Raw genomic sequence first — 16,897 nt, 5'->3', positions numbered from 1 at the left:
AATATACTAGTTCTACTGTACTGATGGCTGGAAATGAGGAAAAGTTAAAGAATCTCTTGTTAAAAGTGAAAGTGAATAAAAAAAAAATTAGTCAACCCATTCATTTTTTTTTAAAAAAAAGATAACATACTTTCACCCTGTCCTACATTGCTTTGTAGCTCACGTTTTATTTTTAAACTTCCACCTTTCTTTTTGAGAATCTCAACTACAACTTTCTCAGCCTTCACAACCCATTTACTCTCCTTGAACTGATCACTCTCTTTTATCATTTATTATCCATTCATTCAATCCTTTCAGTTCTTGTTTTACCACATACGCTTAAGCAGCCCATTCCCAGTTTATTTTTATGATTCCACTACCATACCTGGCTCTCCGTTTTAAATAACAAAACATTTTCACTTTTTTTTTTGACAAGTATTGATTCTACACAATGTGCCATTATCCCACAATCTTTTCTTCTAACGTCTTTACAAATTTATCTACCCACTCTAATTTTTTTTATTGTTTTACGATGATTTCTTGAAAGAAAGGGAAGAAAAGAGATTTCCAATGCTTTTTCCATAGCAGCACAAGAAAAACACATGGAGGCGGCAGACAACCATCTGTTTAATGATCTTAAAATCTTGGGAAAATTCTTCACTAACTGAAGGCTCACTCTTAGCATCAGCAAAACAATACCTATGTGCTTCCACCTTAACATCAAACTAGCATATGAAGCCCCAAAGGTCTATTAAACAACAACTTGCTTTCCTATAATCCCCATCCAAAGTACCTTGGAGTAACATTGGACCAGATTCTCTCCTACAAGGTAGACCTAGAGAGAATACGGCAGCAAAAATCAATACTAGGGACAACATATTCCAGAAATTATGTGGAACTAAATGGGGAGCTTCAGCTGCCACCTTCAGGTCATCAGCACCAGGGTTAGTCTACTCCGCAGCAGAATACTGTGTGCCCCTGCATGGTTTAACAGCTGCCATACTAGTAAGTTAGATGCCAAATGCATCTCTAACAACACAACAGAAATAATAATAATAATAATAATAATAATAATAATAATAATAATAATAATAATAATAATAATAATAATAATAATAATAATAATAATAATAATAATAATAATAAAAAAGTTGGAAGGGACCTTGGAGGTCATCAAGTCCAACCCCCTGCCCAGGCAGGAACTCTACACCATTCAGACAAACGGCTGTCCAGTCTCTTCTTAAAAACTTCCAGTGTTGGAGCATTCACCACTTCTGGAGGCAGGTTGTTCCACTGGTTAATTGTTCTGTCAGGAAGTTTCTCCTTAGTTCTAGGTTGCTTCTCTCCTTGATCAGTTTCCACCCACTGCTTCTTGTCCTGCCTTCAGGCGCCTTGGAGAATAGCTTGACTCCCTCTTCTTTGTGGCAGCCCCTGAGATATTGGAACACTGCTATCATGTCCCCCCTCGTCCTTCTCTTCGTTAAATGTTTATTTATATATCACATTTAACCACCCATTATTTATTTATAATAGGGAATTTTCCTACTGCATGCTCATTTGTGCACCCTCCCTGATCCATGCTGCACCTCATGCACCCTTCCGTGCCGAGTCACACAGCAACTCTTATGCACTTTTCCTGTCCCAAACGGTGTCTCTTACACACACACACACACACACACACACACACACACACACACACACCCTTGCACCCTCCCTGACCAGTGCCTTTCTTCTTCCTACTGCTGAGGTGCACCTAGCCGAGGCTGGTCCTTCACGAGGCCTTTATGCAGCCTCATGAGCTTTGGGGAGGCTGCACAAGGGAAGCCAAGAGGGCAAAGCTGGAGGAGAGAGAAGTGGGTAAGGGGGGAAATGAAGCACACGCTGTGGTAGTTAATTGTGGACAAGCATTTTGATCATGCAACTTTGGGGGCACTGCAACAGCCATAACATATTCATTCAGTGCCACTGTAACTTAAAATGGTCGCTGAACAAATGATCATTAAGTGAGGACTAACTGTATTCCAATATTAATTCATCATTGACATTACAATAACTGATTTAAAGGAAAGCTCTGCCAAGGAAGACAACAGTGTTTATCACAAGAAATAAAAAGTGTTATTCATCTGCCTGTGTATTCAACTGGGTTTAGCAACATGCTGTAGAAAGATGAAATGCCGGTTGGGATGCATTTCAGGGTTTTTAGAATAGAAAATACTGATGAGAATAAATCACACAAGCAAATTTTACTCTAAACATACCACTTAGAAGAAAAGGTCTTATATAGTGATAGTGACCACACTGAAGCAAACAGGGCATCCATCACAAACCCTTTCTTCCATTTGAGATTGCAACCCATTAAGCCTAGGCAACCTGTCCTATGGACTTACCTCCACTGTCTGTTCAAATGTCCAGTCCAATTTTTTCTTCACTTTCTTTTCAAGAAAGCTAGTTGATTCTGTTTGTTTGACTCCTGCAGCTGTGGCCTTAAACCCACAGTAATATCCGGCTGGATCACACTTGTACACCTGAGGGTTGTTTTCTTCATCAATGCCAATCATAATCACGCCTTTGAGGAAATAATAATTTGGATGCTTATTTCATTTATTTAACTACATATGGCATGCCATATCAACATTGTGACTCTGAAGAGTTAACATCAGCTAATGTATAAACAAAGATAGCTTTCTTATTTTTTCAAAGAAGCTGGTTCTAATCAAGATTTTTTTAATACACCATTTATATATAACATGCATGAATAAACTTCAGCCTTTGTTCAGTATGGCAATTCTGATGTGGTTCACTGTTTTCTTCCCAAACTTGAAAGTGTAGGCAGGTTAGAATTATTGGAACAGTTGTACAACAATTGTTGCTGTTCCTAGTTTGAGAATTGTAAGGAAGATTAGAAGCCTAGCAACCAAAAATACTCTTGATACTCTTGATAATCAAGAACCTTGTTTGCAAATGCCAAGCTCAACCTTTTCCTGCCCAACAATACATGCTCCCCTCCTTTCCTTCCTTAAGAGAAAAACAAACTAGCATTGTTTCAGTTTCCTTATAATTCTGTTGGCAGTGGTTGCATCTTCTTCAGCTCTTAGTAGATTTATAGTCCAATGGCAAGAACAATATAAATATTTCAAGTCTGGTTAATGCTAAAAATTCATACAAAGGCATTATTTAAATTGTTTCCTTTCTGTCAGACTTCAGCATCCTAATTAAGAGCAGAACTATTGCTCATATTCAAATGGTATCTAAAATATATTTCCTTTTTAAACATCTGTATTTGTAAAATCAGTTCTGTGGATTTGGAAAAATGTAAGCAAAAGTTTGCCAGACAGACAGTAAAGCCAGTTTAGTCTAGCGCAGGGGTAGGCAACCTTGGCTCTTTTATGACTCGTGGACTTCAACTCCCAGAATTCCTGAGCCAGTATCTGACTAAATGTTGCACAATCAGGAACTCTAGAAAATACTGTATCCAGGCAAAACTAAGAAAATGATAGCTGATTAATCCTACTGCAGACACATCTATCATCAGTAGACTCTGCACCCTTGACATAAGAAGATGCATTTTAAAAAATTGCTTCACTAGCTCATATGATAAAATCATTCTACTGTCTCTTAGATTAACACTGAACAAATACAATTCCCCATGCTGTCATCCAAATACAACTAAAATTCAATTAAATGAACTCATCGCATTAAAATTTATATCGGTCAGCATTTTAGGGTAAAATACATTAAAAAGCCAAGCCTGTTATTCTGAAGAACAGTAAACATTAATCTCATTTGATGCATATTTTTTAAATTTGATTAGTACTGTATAATCAGGGATCCAACCCAAGAATAGTGGTGTAACAAAAAGTAAAGCATCCAGATCAATGGAAACATTTTAAAATGGAACAAGTCTATAAAGCTTTTGTATGAGAATTCACTCTTTATTTTCTTATGGTTGGGATGCAGTATGCCAGAAAGCATATTCATTTGAAAGCAGCATTAATATTCATCTGTCAAGTAAGCATCTCTATAAAATTAAATTGATGACATACATTGCTGCAGTTATGAAATAAACCAAGAGAATGAAAATAAGTAAGATTGTGCAATTTCCAATTAATATGACTGCTGAATTGTATGGGATAGGTTAGAAGTACACAATCTGATGTCTTCCAGACGTTTTTGACAATAACATCTATAATCCCAAAGCACAGACCATACTAATTAAACTACATAGAAAGGGTAACAGGGAAAAAAAGAAAAAGAAAGGCAGCAGATTGCAACCCTGTGCGTTCAACAGAATGATTGATAACAGAATACCAACCTTTATTCTAATATTAAAAAATGAATTTTATATATGCCAAAATATTTTGTGGAGATGAGTTGTGATGAGATTTCCTAGCTTCATTACATATCAGCCTCCAACAGTTTATTATTATTTTCAATTTATATTTATACTTACAGCAACCAAGAGGTCTCATTTCAGCATTCTGTGTATAGACCTGAGAAATATCTGCAATTCTTTTACATAGCATATCCACTGGAATCTCATAACCATATTTGTACTTCCAGTTAGCAGCCTCATAGCGGGCTCGTTGCACCTGGGATCTACTGTCCGCTGTTGAAATAAAAGATCCAAAATCATTCTCATATGCCTTATAATAGTATAACTGCAAGGGAAAAAAAACTTAAATCCAAATAAAAGGCTTTTTTTATTCTTATATTCCTAAGAATATACAAGTGGCCCTCAACTTACAACCATTCGTTTAATGACCATTCAAAGTTGCAATGGCATTGAAAAAAGTGACTAATCTGTTTTCACACTTATGACCATTGCAGCATTCCCACAGTCACATGATCAACATTCAGACCCTTGGCATGTATTTACAATATTGCTGTGTCCCAGAGTCAGCTTTTGCGATCTTCTGACAGCAAAGTCAATGGGAAGCCAAATCCACTTAACAAATTCACTTAAGACAGGGAGGACAGGGAAAGTGAGGATGTGAAGAGGTGCAGCGCAGGTTGGAGAAGGTGTGAAAGGGGCGTGGTATGGGTCAGAAATGGTGAGAGGAAGCGTATAAAAACCAGTGTGGGTCAAGGAGGGTGTGAGGGAAGGTGCAAGGAAGTACGCAGGAGGAAAAAGTCGGGGGGGGGGCGCGCAAGGATGGACTGTAGAGGGCACATCGCAGATATGTAGGCACGTTAGTGAGGAACCACAAGGGCCAAGAAGGGTGCATGATTGGCTGCAGCATGAGCATAGAGGGGCTGGGGAAGGTGCGCAGGTAGGGGAGATTTACACCACCAACTTACAACCTTCCCTGCTGGCTTCCCCTTTGATTTTTCTGGGGAAGCTTCAGGGAAGATTGCAAATGGCAAATATGTTATGTGGGGTACTGCAGCTGGTCTTAAGTATGAACTGATTACCAAGTGCCCAGATCAAGATCGTGTGATCACGGGGTTGCCAGGATGGCTGGAACTCTGAGGACAGGCCATAATAACTATTTGTTCAGCATCATCATAATTTCAAATGGTTGCTGAACAAATGCCCATAGGTTGAGGATTACTGTAGCCCAAAACATATCCTTCCAAATCTGAAATATCATTATTCTACTCTCTCCCCTTCCCAGGCACTTTAAAAAGTGTGGATGAGATTAAAAATTAGTACCATCTAAAAGCCTAATACCATTTCTAAAAATGCGTTCTATTGCCTTTACACCAGGGGTCCCCAAACCCCCGGTCTGTGGACCAGTACCGGGCCGCGGCATGCCAACAACCGGGCTGCACAAACAAGCAAAGCCGGATCCGTAAAATGCAGGCAGCACACAAAACCACGCACCCTTCGGTCCACGGAAAAACCTCTCTCCACGGAACCAGTCCCTGGTGCCAAAAAGGTTGGGGACCTCTGCTTTAGACCATAATCTTGATTCTGCAATACTAAAGCATTATTTAAAACAAAAATAAAGTGAGATACCTCACTTCTGTACATCCTATTTACTATCTTACGTTGTACCTGTCATTCCGGTCATTACACATCCTATATTTTCAGTTATTCTGAATAAGTGAGTCACTGTGCTCGAATCCAGTAGCTTGTCCTAAAGGATAAAACAAAACACAATTTTAAGATGTTTATTTTATCAGATTTTTTAACTGCCCATCTCCCTCATAGAGGTAGTGAGGTATACATCATTAACATGGAATAAGGTTTCTTTTTTACTTCAACAAGGAAAAATATCTAATTCATGTCATATTAGGACATTTGATGGTTGAGAACAGGAGCATTTACTTAGAAAAAAATTCTTCTTAAAATATTCTTGATTCCAGTGACATAATCATAATTTCATTTTATCATAACAATTTATAACAACAATTTTCAATTATCTTTTGAACTAAACATTATGGAAAATCTACAACTCTCCAAGTAAAATACACTTGCCTAACTTCAAAATCTGGATCTTCCTTCCCTCTACACAATTCCAATAGTAAGACCAAAGCACAGAAGAATTAAAAATCAAGGAACAACAAAGATACAAGTCAGCCATGCATATGGTCAAGGATGATCCATACACTCATACTAAAGGTTTTGCTAAAAAATACTTACAGGTACTTTTTTCTGTGTGACAACAACTGCGCAGTCCTTTCCACGAACAGCTACTGATGTCAGTCCACCCTGGTTTATGGCCTTGAATGCATATTCTAGTGATATATTGAACACAGATTTTACCATCAGTACTTGTAGCAGCGACAGCATCAGATACAAACCATGTCTTAGACTAATGGCCCCCAACCTTTTGGGTGCCAGGACTGGTTCCCTGGACAGCATTTTTTTTTTGGCAGACTGGGAAGGGTGTGATTTCACACCTGCCTGGATCCCGCATGTGCATGGATGTGGCTTTGCTCGCTTGTGCAGCCTGGTTTCCACTTGTTTGCATGGCCCAGGAGTTGGGGACCCCTGCCTTAGACTAAATGTTGTACCATTTAAAAGTGATGCTATTGTATTTTTTATCTGAAACATCCAGATAGCTATAATTGAACTGTGATGGTATAGTGGTTAGAATGCAATATTGCAGGCTAATTCAGCACTGCCAAGAGTTCGATCCTGACTGGCTTAAAGTTGACTCAGCCTTCCATCCTTCCAAGGTTGGTAAAATGAGGACCCAGACTGTTGGGGGCAATAGGCTGACTCTGTAAACCACTTAGAGAATGCTGTAAATCACTATGAAGCGGTATATAAGTCTAAGTGCTGTTGCTATTTAGAATTTTCATATTCTGTATTCACATTTGTCTGTACTATCAGGTGCTGAACTGAGTTTCATACAGAATTATGACTCTAACACAATTCTTGCTTGGTGTATAAAAATACAGCATGCAAAATATAGTAGAAATATAATCAGCTGTTGTTAGTTGCAAAGTCGTGTCCAACTCATCGCGACCCCATGGACGTTCCTCCAGGCCTTCCTGTCCTCTACCATCTTCTGGAGTCCATTTAAGCTCATACCTACTGCTTCAGTGACTCCATCCAGCCACCTCATTCTCTGTCGTCCCCTTCTTTTAATGTAATCAGACTCACAGACTATTTGGGGTAGATGTGGGGGTCAATAACTCATAAGCCTCATAAAACTTCACAGAAGCATACCTCCGCATGCTAATAGATTCTGAATTTTAAAAGGACTCACAAGTAAATGCCAGAAGGAAAGCAGACTACTTCTTTACCAACTTTCTTCAAACTGGGGACCTTTGAATGTAGTGGACTACAGCTTCCCAGACTGTGCAGCTAATATTGCAGAAGGCTGGGAATGATGTAAACTGTAGTACAACGCATCATCTGAGCTTTAATCCTGATAATTCAGAGTAACGCCACAAAGTCAGCACTGAGAAGGAAAAGCCACAAAGCGGTAAACCAGGGGTAGTCAACCTTGGCTCTTTTATGACTCGTGGACTTCAACTCCCAGAATTCCTGAGTCAGCTATGCTGACTCAGGAATTCTGGGAGTTGAAGTCCACGAGTCATAAAAGAGCCAAGGTTGACTTACCCCTGCGGTAAACTTTCGCAGGTGGGGAAAGTAGTAGTTTCGCAGCTTTATTTTCCTCTCCCCCTCTACTAGCGCTTGAGGATACATCCTCACTTTCCCGGCTCGTTTTGTTTCGCTTTCGCTTTCGAGCAACGACAAAAGGTTTTCGCTGTCGAAAACTGGTCGTCTTTTCAAGCAGCACCGCCCACACGTTTACTTTGAAGAAAAGTACCAAGGCGCCTTATACAGCAGGTGAATGGCTTAAAAAGCCATTGGGATTGCAATACGGTCTCTTTGGACGCCGTGTCTCTGTCGGCGCACCACTTCGGAGAAAGGAAGGAGTAGCTGTGCATTTTCTTCCTCTCTTTTAAGAGAGAGAGAGAGAGAGAGAGAAAAGCGCCGTCCTGCATCATGACGAGGCGGTTTTTGCCGCTCACTTACCTACTTGATATAGGCGCCCTTCGGGGGAAAAGATAGTGATATGCCGGTCAAACCCGGCGCTGGACCCTCGAGACATGGTCGCGCGGAAAAAAGTAAACGAAGCAGCAACAGCGGGGAAACTGCCCGCAGACACAGCATGCAAAAGATTTCTACTTCCAGCGGCTGGGGGGGGGGGCAGTAAGCGAGATGGAGTACTTCCGGGTTACCTGCTCTCGCGCAGGCGCAGCTAGGAGACTTTCCTCCCAGAAGCGGAAGAGCTAGTACTTTTGTTTCCTATTCGTTTGTTCCTTAGTCACGGCATGCCACGCGCAGACGCAGACGCAACGATAATCACGCCCGACCAAAACGTGAAATTAAACGTTTCTTTGCTGCCGCACATGCGCTTTAAGAGTAGGGGCAAGAGTAAAAAGCGCTTTTTGACAGATGGCACGTGCGACTGCTTAAAGCAGGTGTAGTCAACCTTGGCGCTTTTATGACTCGTGGACTTCAATTCCCAGAATTCCTGAGCCAGCTTAGCTGGCTCAGGAATTCTGGGAGTTGAAGTCCACGAGTCATAAAAGCGCCAAGGTTGACTACCCCTGGCTTAAAGAGCGATTATTCTGGCGCAGAACTTCGGTAGCTGTTTGAACGTGTGAATCGATGTTTCGTGACGAAACTTTTGGAAATCGAGTAACAGGAGATTGTACTTCATTACGGAATCGTGTAATCGAGCTAGGATTGTTGCTTTTTTAAAAGACTTTTTAGACCGATTTCAAGATAATCAAGGCACGGTTAGTAATTGGGTGGCAAGCTAGGAGTTCCCAGAGCTACTTATACAGACTAAAAACCAAGAAAAAGAAATAGATTCAGAAGACAATAACAGACTGCTGTCAATGAAGGAGAGCTGTGTTGATCTATGACAAAAAAAGAAATCAGGCGTCTGGCACCACCTTTTCCAACTAACAGATTGATTATTAAAAGGTGTAATCTTTCATGAATTGCAGCAAATGAGTTGATCCATTTATGTCTTAAATTTACATTTAAGTAAATTTCTATCTGTACTTAATTTTTGTTCATGTATCTCCATTCTTGAAGCTGTATAATCTGGAAATTCCATAAGCATACTTAACACAGAACTGGCTGTTTCTCAGTCATTCTTCCAATATTTAGTGCCCTTCCTTCCCTCCCTGCTTTTCTACTTATGTCAGCAAAGTTTATCACAACCCATCAAACAGAATTTTGGAGCATGTGAATAGTCAAATTCTAAAGTGAATAATTGTTTCTCATAAGATGAGCAATATGGTGCCAAGACGTTCATCTGGAAACGTCTGGAAAGGAAAAACTTAAGAAAAATATATGGTTACTGGTGAAAAGCAGAGAAATAAGAATATACAACTCATAAGCCATCAAAGAAGCAATTGGTTTCAACAACAAATATATTTATCAATTTATCAAGAACCATTTATAAATTATAAATATTTTCCAATATTTGTAGAATTAAGTATTTTTGATGTAACTTAGGGATTCAGTTAAATCCAGGTCTGTTGTCTTAGAAAATGAATATATTTTAACTAGTTTATTTGGAATTTATTTCAAATAAGGGTGACATGCATACATTTTCACGCTGAACAAAAAAAGGGCATCTTTTATTTCTTTCGAAGACAGAGCCACTTCACTGGAATTTCATAAGAAGCTCTCTTGGACAAGTTGTCATCATAGGGAATGTGCCATGTGTTACCATCAGTCTGCACAATTGTATCGTATGGCAAAGCATCCTGTTAAATAATGAAAGGCAGGGCTGCATTATACATTTTACACAAGAATATTAAGATTGAATAATATATTTTAAACCAAAGATAGGAAACTTGGTATCCTCCGAGTGGCTAGTAGCAATGATCTAAGTTGAACCAAGTTGTACCCTCCCCATCTCCATCTATACATTCACCCTCTTTTATGTAAGGAGACAAGCACAGCATTGATAAAAATAGTTTCTCATAAAGGAATGTAATCCAAAAGCAATCTTTCAGTAGACTAATGTATAAATATTAAACATTACAAATTATGCTGAAGGATATTTTTATTGGAAAAAATAATCTGGGTTTTCTTTACAAAGACTGCTGCTAGATAATTATTAAACAAGAATAGCACTAATATGTGCAACAATACCTCAAATGTTAAAATCTTCCCTGGTACGTAGCTTGATACCACCATCTGATGTCCACGTTGCCATTTAAAAAATAAGCGACGAGTAACACTATTAGAAAGAACAGCTTTGTGATCCCGTAATAGATCTCTAGTTACTATCATACAGTGACCACCTGAGTGAAAACTGGCATAGAGCAGAAATGGATCATCTTTAGACCTATTTTTTTAAAAAAAGGCAAACAGAAATATTATGTACACAATTGCACAGTAAAGTACTATAGAACTGATTCAAATAATTATTTCAAGATTCTAACCATGAGGCATTTAACTTGCTTAATCTTACCATTATGTCCATATCATAGTTATCTATTTACTTATATGTATGCATATACTGATACTTACAATTTACATGTACAATAGAACATATGAAATAGCTAGGTAATAGCATTCAATATTTAGATCAAGGTAACAGTACCAAATATTTAGACCAAGGGTGCAACCCTGCATACTTAAACAATGTGCAAGGGCAATTTGAAAATAAACCTCCATTTGGTTATCAATGACACTCGCAGATAGAGAACTTTTATTATACACATTAGAAAACTACAACATTATATTACTTCTCGACATAATCGCCATTCAAACTGAGGCACTTATCATAACGTCTTACAAGATTTGAAATTCCTTAGTAGTCGCTTGGCGCCAAATCTGGGCTATAGGGGAGATGATCAAAAACATCCCAATGGAACTGCTTCAAAAGTTCTTGGGTGCGTCTAGCGGTGTGTGGGTGAGCATTATCGTGAAACACCATAATGGAAGTGATGCCATAGAAAATCCTACCAAATATGAAGATGCAAAAGGAGTACTGCTAGTGAAGTTCATGGAGCATGAATCGACCATCAATTCAGAGGTCTACTGTAAAACATTACGAAAACTCAGACAAGCCATCTGTAACAAGTGTTGGGGCATGCTGTGGTGTTGGTTCACAATAATGCTCACCCGCACATCGCTAGACACACCCAAGAACTTTTGAAGCAGTTCCGTTGGGATGTTTTTGATTACCCTCCCTATAGCCCAGATTTGGCGCTGAGCAACTACTACTAAGGAATTTCAAACCTTGTAAGAAGTTATGACAAGTGCCTCAATTTGAATGGCGATTATGTCAAAAAGTAACGTAATGTTGTAGTTTTCTAATGTGTATAATAAAAGTTCTGTATTTGCGAGTGTCTGTCATTGATAACCAAACGGAGGTTTATTTCCGAATTGCTCTCGTATTACAAATCTGAAGACATCCAACCTAAATGCTTAAGTCACCAGGGAACATTTTTAGTTTCTACTAAATAGCTCTCCAAGTGAAGTATTTTGATTCCTGGTTTCCCTATGGATTTGTTCTAAGAGTTTATGATAGAATATGTACAACTATATTATATTAATAAACAGCAATTTAATGATTTTAGCTAAAAATAGGTAATTACATTTCCTATCAGTTCAAAGAAATAAACAGAGAAACAAAGAAATAAGCAGTGAAATGTATGTCAACATTTTTTGTTTTAAATTGAAAACTTCCATTTGATAAGAAGTTTATTAAATTGTATTTAAATCGAACTTAAAAAAAGACCAGTTACAAGATACTGTGTCATATTCATTTTTTCTGTTGGAGATGTAAAAATTTGAAGAATCTCATAGATTGATATAATTGGTTATGTGATTAGTTGATATCTTTTTGGAACAGAGTATTCATTTTTATCAACAGATTTATGGGAAAATCTTTAGACGTTAAAGATGTTAACATTTTAAAGATGTTAACATCTACATGTTTCTATGTTTTGTTCTATTAATGGTATTGTTAGCTGGGGGGGAATTGGATATATAGTTGTTTTGTCAATTTTTCTTGTAATTTGTAAATAAAAAACACATTATGGGTTGTGGGTTTTAACAGTCTGGTTCTTTATCACATTCAAACGTAATTAGGTATGCAAAGCTGTTGTCTGGTAAACAAGGCATGCATTGTTGTGGACAAAATAGCTTGAATGAAAAGGCTGCATTTGTCTACTCTATGGGAAAATATTACACAATTGCAAAATGAGATACAGTATATCAAGAATATACAGTATATCATTGTTATATATGAAATACAGTATACTATTTTTGTTAATTTCAACCTCAATGCTTATATTGCAACATGGAACTATTGCAAATATTTCTAAAGATCAAATAACATACGTATTATTAGTAAAGAAGAAGTCTGCTTTCTTCTGCATGTCATCCATGTCTCTTTTTTTCCACTGAAATGAATTGTTCAACATGTGTCTCCGCCCGAGGACAAGCAATCGATTATACTTCTGTGCTAGGTAGAAGACCACATCCAGCAGCTACGTGGGGGGAAAAGAATGTTTTAAAATGTGGATCTTGTTCATTCTTTTCTTTCTAGATTAGTGATAATCACAGGTATGATCCCTATAGATTTGTCTTTCCCAAGGCATTTATGAAGAACTGAAAAAAATCAAAATTTGTTAAAACGTTGGGTTTAGAAAAATCTGGCTGAAAATGGAGAAGGTTCTTCACCACACCCATATTCTGAGTGGCTTTTCTTCTTTTCATACTTCTGACTTACTAGTTTCCTTGAGAAAAAGTGTAAATAAAATGATCACACTGAAACTATAACATTTACAGATTTGCCTAGGTGTGAAGCACAGCAGGAAGAAGAGGACATAACAAGGCAAGGAAAGACATTTGTTACAAGAATGGCATAAAGTTAGATGTCTGAGGAGTTCTTTCAGACAATGAACTTACCCCATATCAGAAAGAAATTCTGAATTAACTTAAGCTTTGTGTATTCTTGCAACAATTCAGCTTCCTGACCTTGCCTTCCTGCAATATTAGAGTCTGTCTGTACAGTATTACGTATCTTAATCATGATGATCCAATTGTCATAGTCTTCTGGGATCAACATGAAACCGAACCACTGAGTTCCAGAACATGCTAGGGTGAAAGTGATTTGTTATTTTGTAGTTCAGTATGTTGCATAATTCCAGCTAATGCGTATTCCCAAACTTAAGACATGACAAAATCTTCCAGATCACATAACTTTTGCACTGTTTTAAGAATTCTTTCCTTAAATTGGGTTGCTTAACTCAGATGCTTAGCCTGTCTGCATAATTAAATTGGTATTAAAGCAATAACCCTGACTACAGAAATCTAAGATAATCTCACCTAAATCACAAAGGGAATAATAAGAATATGAATATTATTAGAAAAGAATTCCATTTGCCATATGCTTGCATAATAAATATCCCATATGTTTGTACAAAAGCAATTCATATTCAAATACGGTAGGTAAGAGGTACTTTTTAAAAGGTATTTTAAAATTCATCAGTCTGTTTCTCTTTCTAATAGTTTGCTCTTCCATTTAATTTAAAGATTGGATATTATTATGATGGGCTATAGGAGGATTTCCTATTTGGTTCCACTCACATGCCTAACTGCTTCTTAGCAAACAAGACACAAAAAAATTTTAAACATAAGAAAAATGGCAAATTATTTTAATTGTTAAAATGAAATCTAATATAATTTATTTATTTATTTTGTAATGGCACTGAGGCAGGATTGAAGATTGTGACAAACACAGAACTTTGAAGATTCAGTACATTTGAGAAGATTGGTGGATGGAAAAGATGATTGTGGGAAATGTAAAATGTCTCTTGCTCCTCCTCCTCCTGTTCTTGAGACCAGTGTTGGTTTCATGATCTTTATGTGTGGTGATAGTGGAAGCTGAAGTGATATAGAGCAGTGGTCACCAATCTTTGTCGGTTGGCGGACTGGAGGAAAAGGGGTGGTGGTGAAGCATTTTACACACGTGTGCGTGTGGGGCTGCGAGCCGCCACAAATGGGGTGGGGCTAGCACCTGCGTGATACTCACTAGCCCTACCCCATTCTTGCATGGCGCAGCGCCTTGTTTCTGTGCCCTGTGGCAGCCGTTTTTGCGCCATGTAGTGCGACGGCACGTTTTGGTGCCCTGTGGTGTGGCAGCGCCCTGTTTCTGCGTTCCATGGCACGGCGGCATCCATTTTTGCACCTTGCAGAGTGGTGGCGGCCCGTTTTTGCGCCCCGCAGTGTGTTGGCAGCCTGTTTTCATGCCTTGTGGCGCAGCATCAGCATCCCATTTTTGCCCCGAGGCACGGCGTTGTCTCATTTTGGCACTCCGAAGCACAGTGGAAGCCTGTTTTTGCGCCCCGTGGCGTGGTGTCCTGTTTTTGCACCCTGTGGCCCTGGTGCTAGTGCAAGTGAGGGGGTGTGAGCGTACATACGTGCGCACTGGCCAACCTCTCCTGCGGCCAGGTGGCCAGTAGACCACGGTCCACTACTGGGCTGGGGCCCAGAGGTTGGGGACCTCTGATATAGATCCATGTTTTGCACTTGCACGAACCTGAGTGAAACAACTTAAAGCAAGAGTGTCTGACCTTGACAACCTTAAAACTTGTGGACTTCAAGTCGCAGAATTCCCCAGTCAGCATTGCTAGCTGGGGAATTCTGGGAATTAAAGTCCTCAGGTCTTAAAGTTATCAAAGTTGCACACTTCTGGCTTAAAGTATGATGTTTTATAGCCACTGCACTGGAGAACAAAGTGGTTTCCTCACCTCTTTGGTCACAGTCTCTCAAAATATTTAGCAGTAAGTATTTATCATTTTTAATGTTTTAAAATAATAATTATTTGATATTACTGTGTTTTAACTTTGTTGTATGCCATCCAGAATCACCTGTTTTGAGAGATGGCAGACTACATAAATTTAAAATAAGTACATAAATTCTCAAAACAGCTTTACAATGACTGTAAACATCATTGGGTGGGTGGTATACATGATAAATGAAAATGGAAGGAATAGCAGATGCTTCCACCAAATTATAAATGTGATTCAAGGTATTAGTACTGTATAGATGAGAAATGGCTTAATTATATCCCAGAATAGATTGAGGACTAGACATACATGATTTGAACAGCAGAAGTGCAGATGTGTACCTGGGCATAAAAGCTACATACATGATTATATCTCTGACAGCAATGCAATATAGTCTCAATACCCCTGCAATTAATTAGAATGTAGAAGCTGGTTATGTGAAATCAAAAGTGCACAGAATTACTGTATAAATCAGGAACACTACTCCAAAGTCTCAGATTCCAGTCATGGACTATAAATTGCAAAATACACGCAAGTCATGCTTTTAAAAAGGTCAGGTTTTTTTTGTACATGCCTTCCTTCTCAGATCATATAAAGATTTCTCAGATGGGAATTCCCTCAATAGTGTTGTAAGAAGGCACAAAGAAATTATGACTCAAGTAAACAGCTAATCACCTGCTACAGCTTTGTCACAGTTAAGGAAGTCACCTTCAGGTGAATTTACCTTTCGTGGTATGAGAAGTACTCACAATATTTCATCCTTATAAGGGGGTGGCAGTGGAATGTTTGAAATGCTTCATTGATTCATTTTGTGCTTGTATATAAAGTATCTGTTCAGTTCACTGCTATAAGAATAATTGTAAGAATGGATTCAAGAGGAAAATACATTGTTTTTCCAACTCCTTAAGAAATGAGAATAAGTTCCTGGAGTTTAATTTATTGCTACAAAAGCAATGCTTCCATAGAATCTTAAGAGATAAATATGTAAAGCTGAGGCAGCAAACCCAAAAAATACCTGTCTTCAAGATGCCTAGAAACAAAAAAATCATGCCATAATGAATAATCTATATTTGTATGTGTGTGCTGTTCTTCTGAAGAATTTTTAAAAAATATATATTTCTGCACTGCTTCCCATAAAATTATCTCTAAAAACATTTTCAAATATATAGCTAGGCACTGGATTTCCTTTTTTAGCTTCTAGGAACCATTAGGTATAATTGATTGTATTTCCAATTTTATTGCCATAAGATACATTTTTCTTTGACTTCCATTTAAGCAACAATAATTTGTTTTGAAAAATTACTGAAACTATTCTCCCTCAATATGAAAAGAATGCCAAAACACATGAAGTATTCCAAATAAATTAACTTTGTAGAACTTTGTAACAAGCAAACGGTCTCTTGCATCACCACTGATGATTGTCAAGTGTCTGATTAACGAAACACTTAAAAGGACTTTCAGGCATATTTTTTCCTAAAAACATTTATTAAGGTTACAGAGACGTCAGTACAGCATGGTGGAAATGCTTAAGTCTGGCTTCTTTTCCGTTAGGCCAGGGGTGTCCAAACTTTTTTCAAAGAGGGCCAGATTGGATGAAGTGAACGTGCTGGAGGGCCGAACATTTTTCCGAACATTCTTTGAACCATTACAATTAAATGCAAATGAATTATTTTATGCCTCT

General features: G+C 38.2%; 2 protein-coding genes across 2 annotated transcripts in view; both read right to left on the bottom strand.

The window, feature by feature from the left end:
* Window positions 1-8,585, bottom strand: part of PSMA6 (proteasome subunit alpha 6) — a 12,246-nt gene extending 3,661 nt beyond the window's left edge. Inside the window, exons 1-5 of the mRNA XM_015819081.1 lie at window positions 8,417-8,585; window positions 6,566-6,660; window positions 5,978-6,059; window positions 4,430-4,585; window positions 2,367-2,545 (exon numbers count right to left, since the gene is read on the bottom strand). Of these exons, the coding sequence (XP_015674567.1) occupies window positions 2,367-2,545; window positions 4,430-4,585; window positions 5,978-6,059; window positions 6,566-6,660; window positions 8,417-8,492 (588 nt within the window). The 5' untranslated portion in view covers window positions 8,493-8,585. The remainder of the gene's footprint in view (window positions 1-2,366; window positions 2,546-4,429; window positions 4,586-5,977; window positions 6,060-6,565; window positions 6,661-8,416) is intronic.
* Window positions 8,586-9,967: 1,382 nt separating this feature from the next.
* PRORP (protein only RNase P catalytic subunit) overlaps window positions 9,968-16,897 on the bottom strand; it is a 46,003-nt gene continuing 39,073 nt past the window's right edge. Inside the window, exons 5-7 of the mRNA XM_015819080.2 lie at window positions 12,764-12,912; window positions 10,562-10,757; window positions 9,968-10,170 (exon numbers count right to left, since the gene is read on the bottom strand). Coding sequence (XP_015674566.1) covers window positions 10,042-10,170; window positions 10,562-10,757; window positions 12,764-12,912 — 474 coding nt within the window. The 3' untranslated portion in view covers window positions 9,968-10,041. The remainder of the gene's footprint in view (window positions 10,171-10,561; window positions 10,758-12,763; window positions 12,913-16,897) is intronic.

The sequence above is a fragment of the Protobothrops mucrosquamatus genome, unplaced genomic scaffold, assembly GCF_001527695.2.
Source record: "Protobothrops mucrosquamatus isolate PMUCROS unplaced genomic scaffold, P.Mucros_1.0 scaffold858, whole genome shotgun sequence".
Lineage (NCBI taxonomy): Eukaryota > Metazoa > Chordata > Lepidosauria > Squamata > Viperidae > Protobothrops > Protobothrops mucrosquamatus.
Note: the sequence above shows the minus strand (reverse complement) of the source record. Positions and strands in the feature narration are given on the sequence as shown.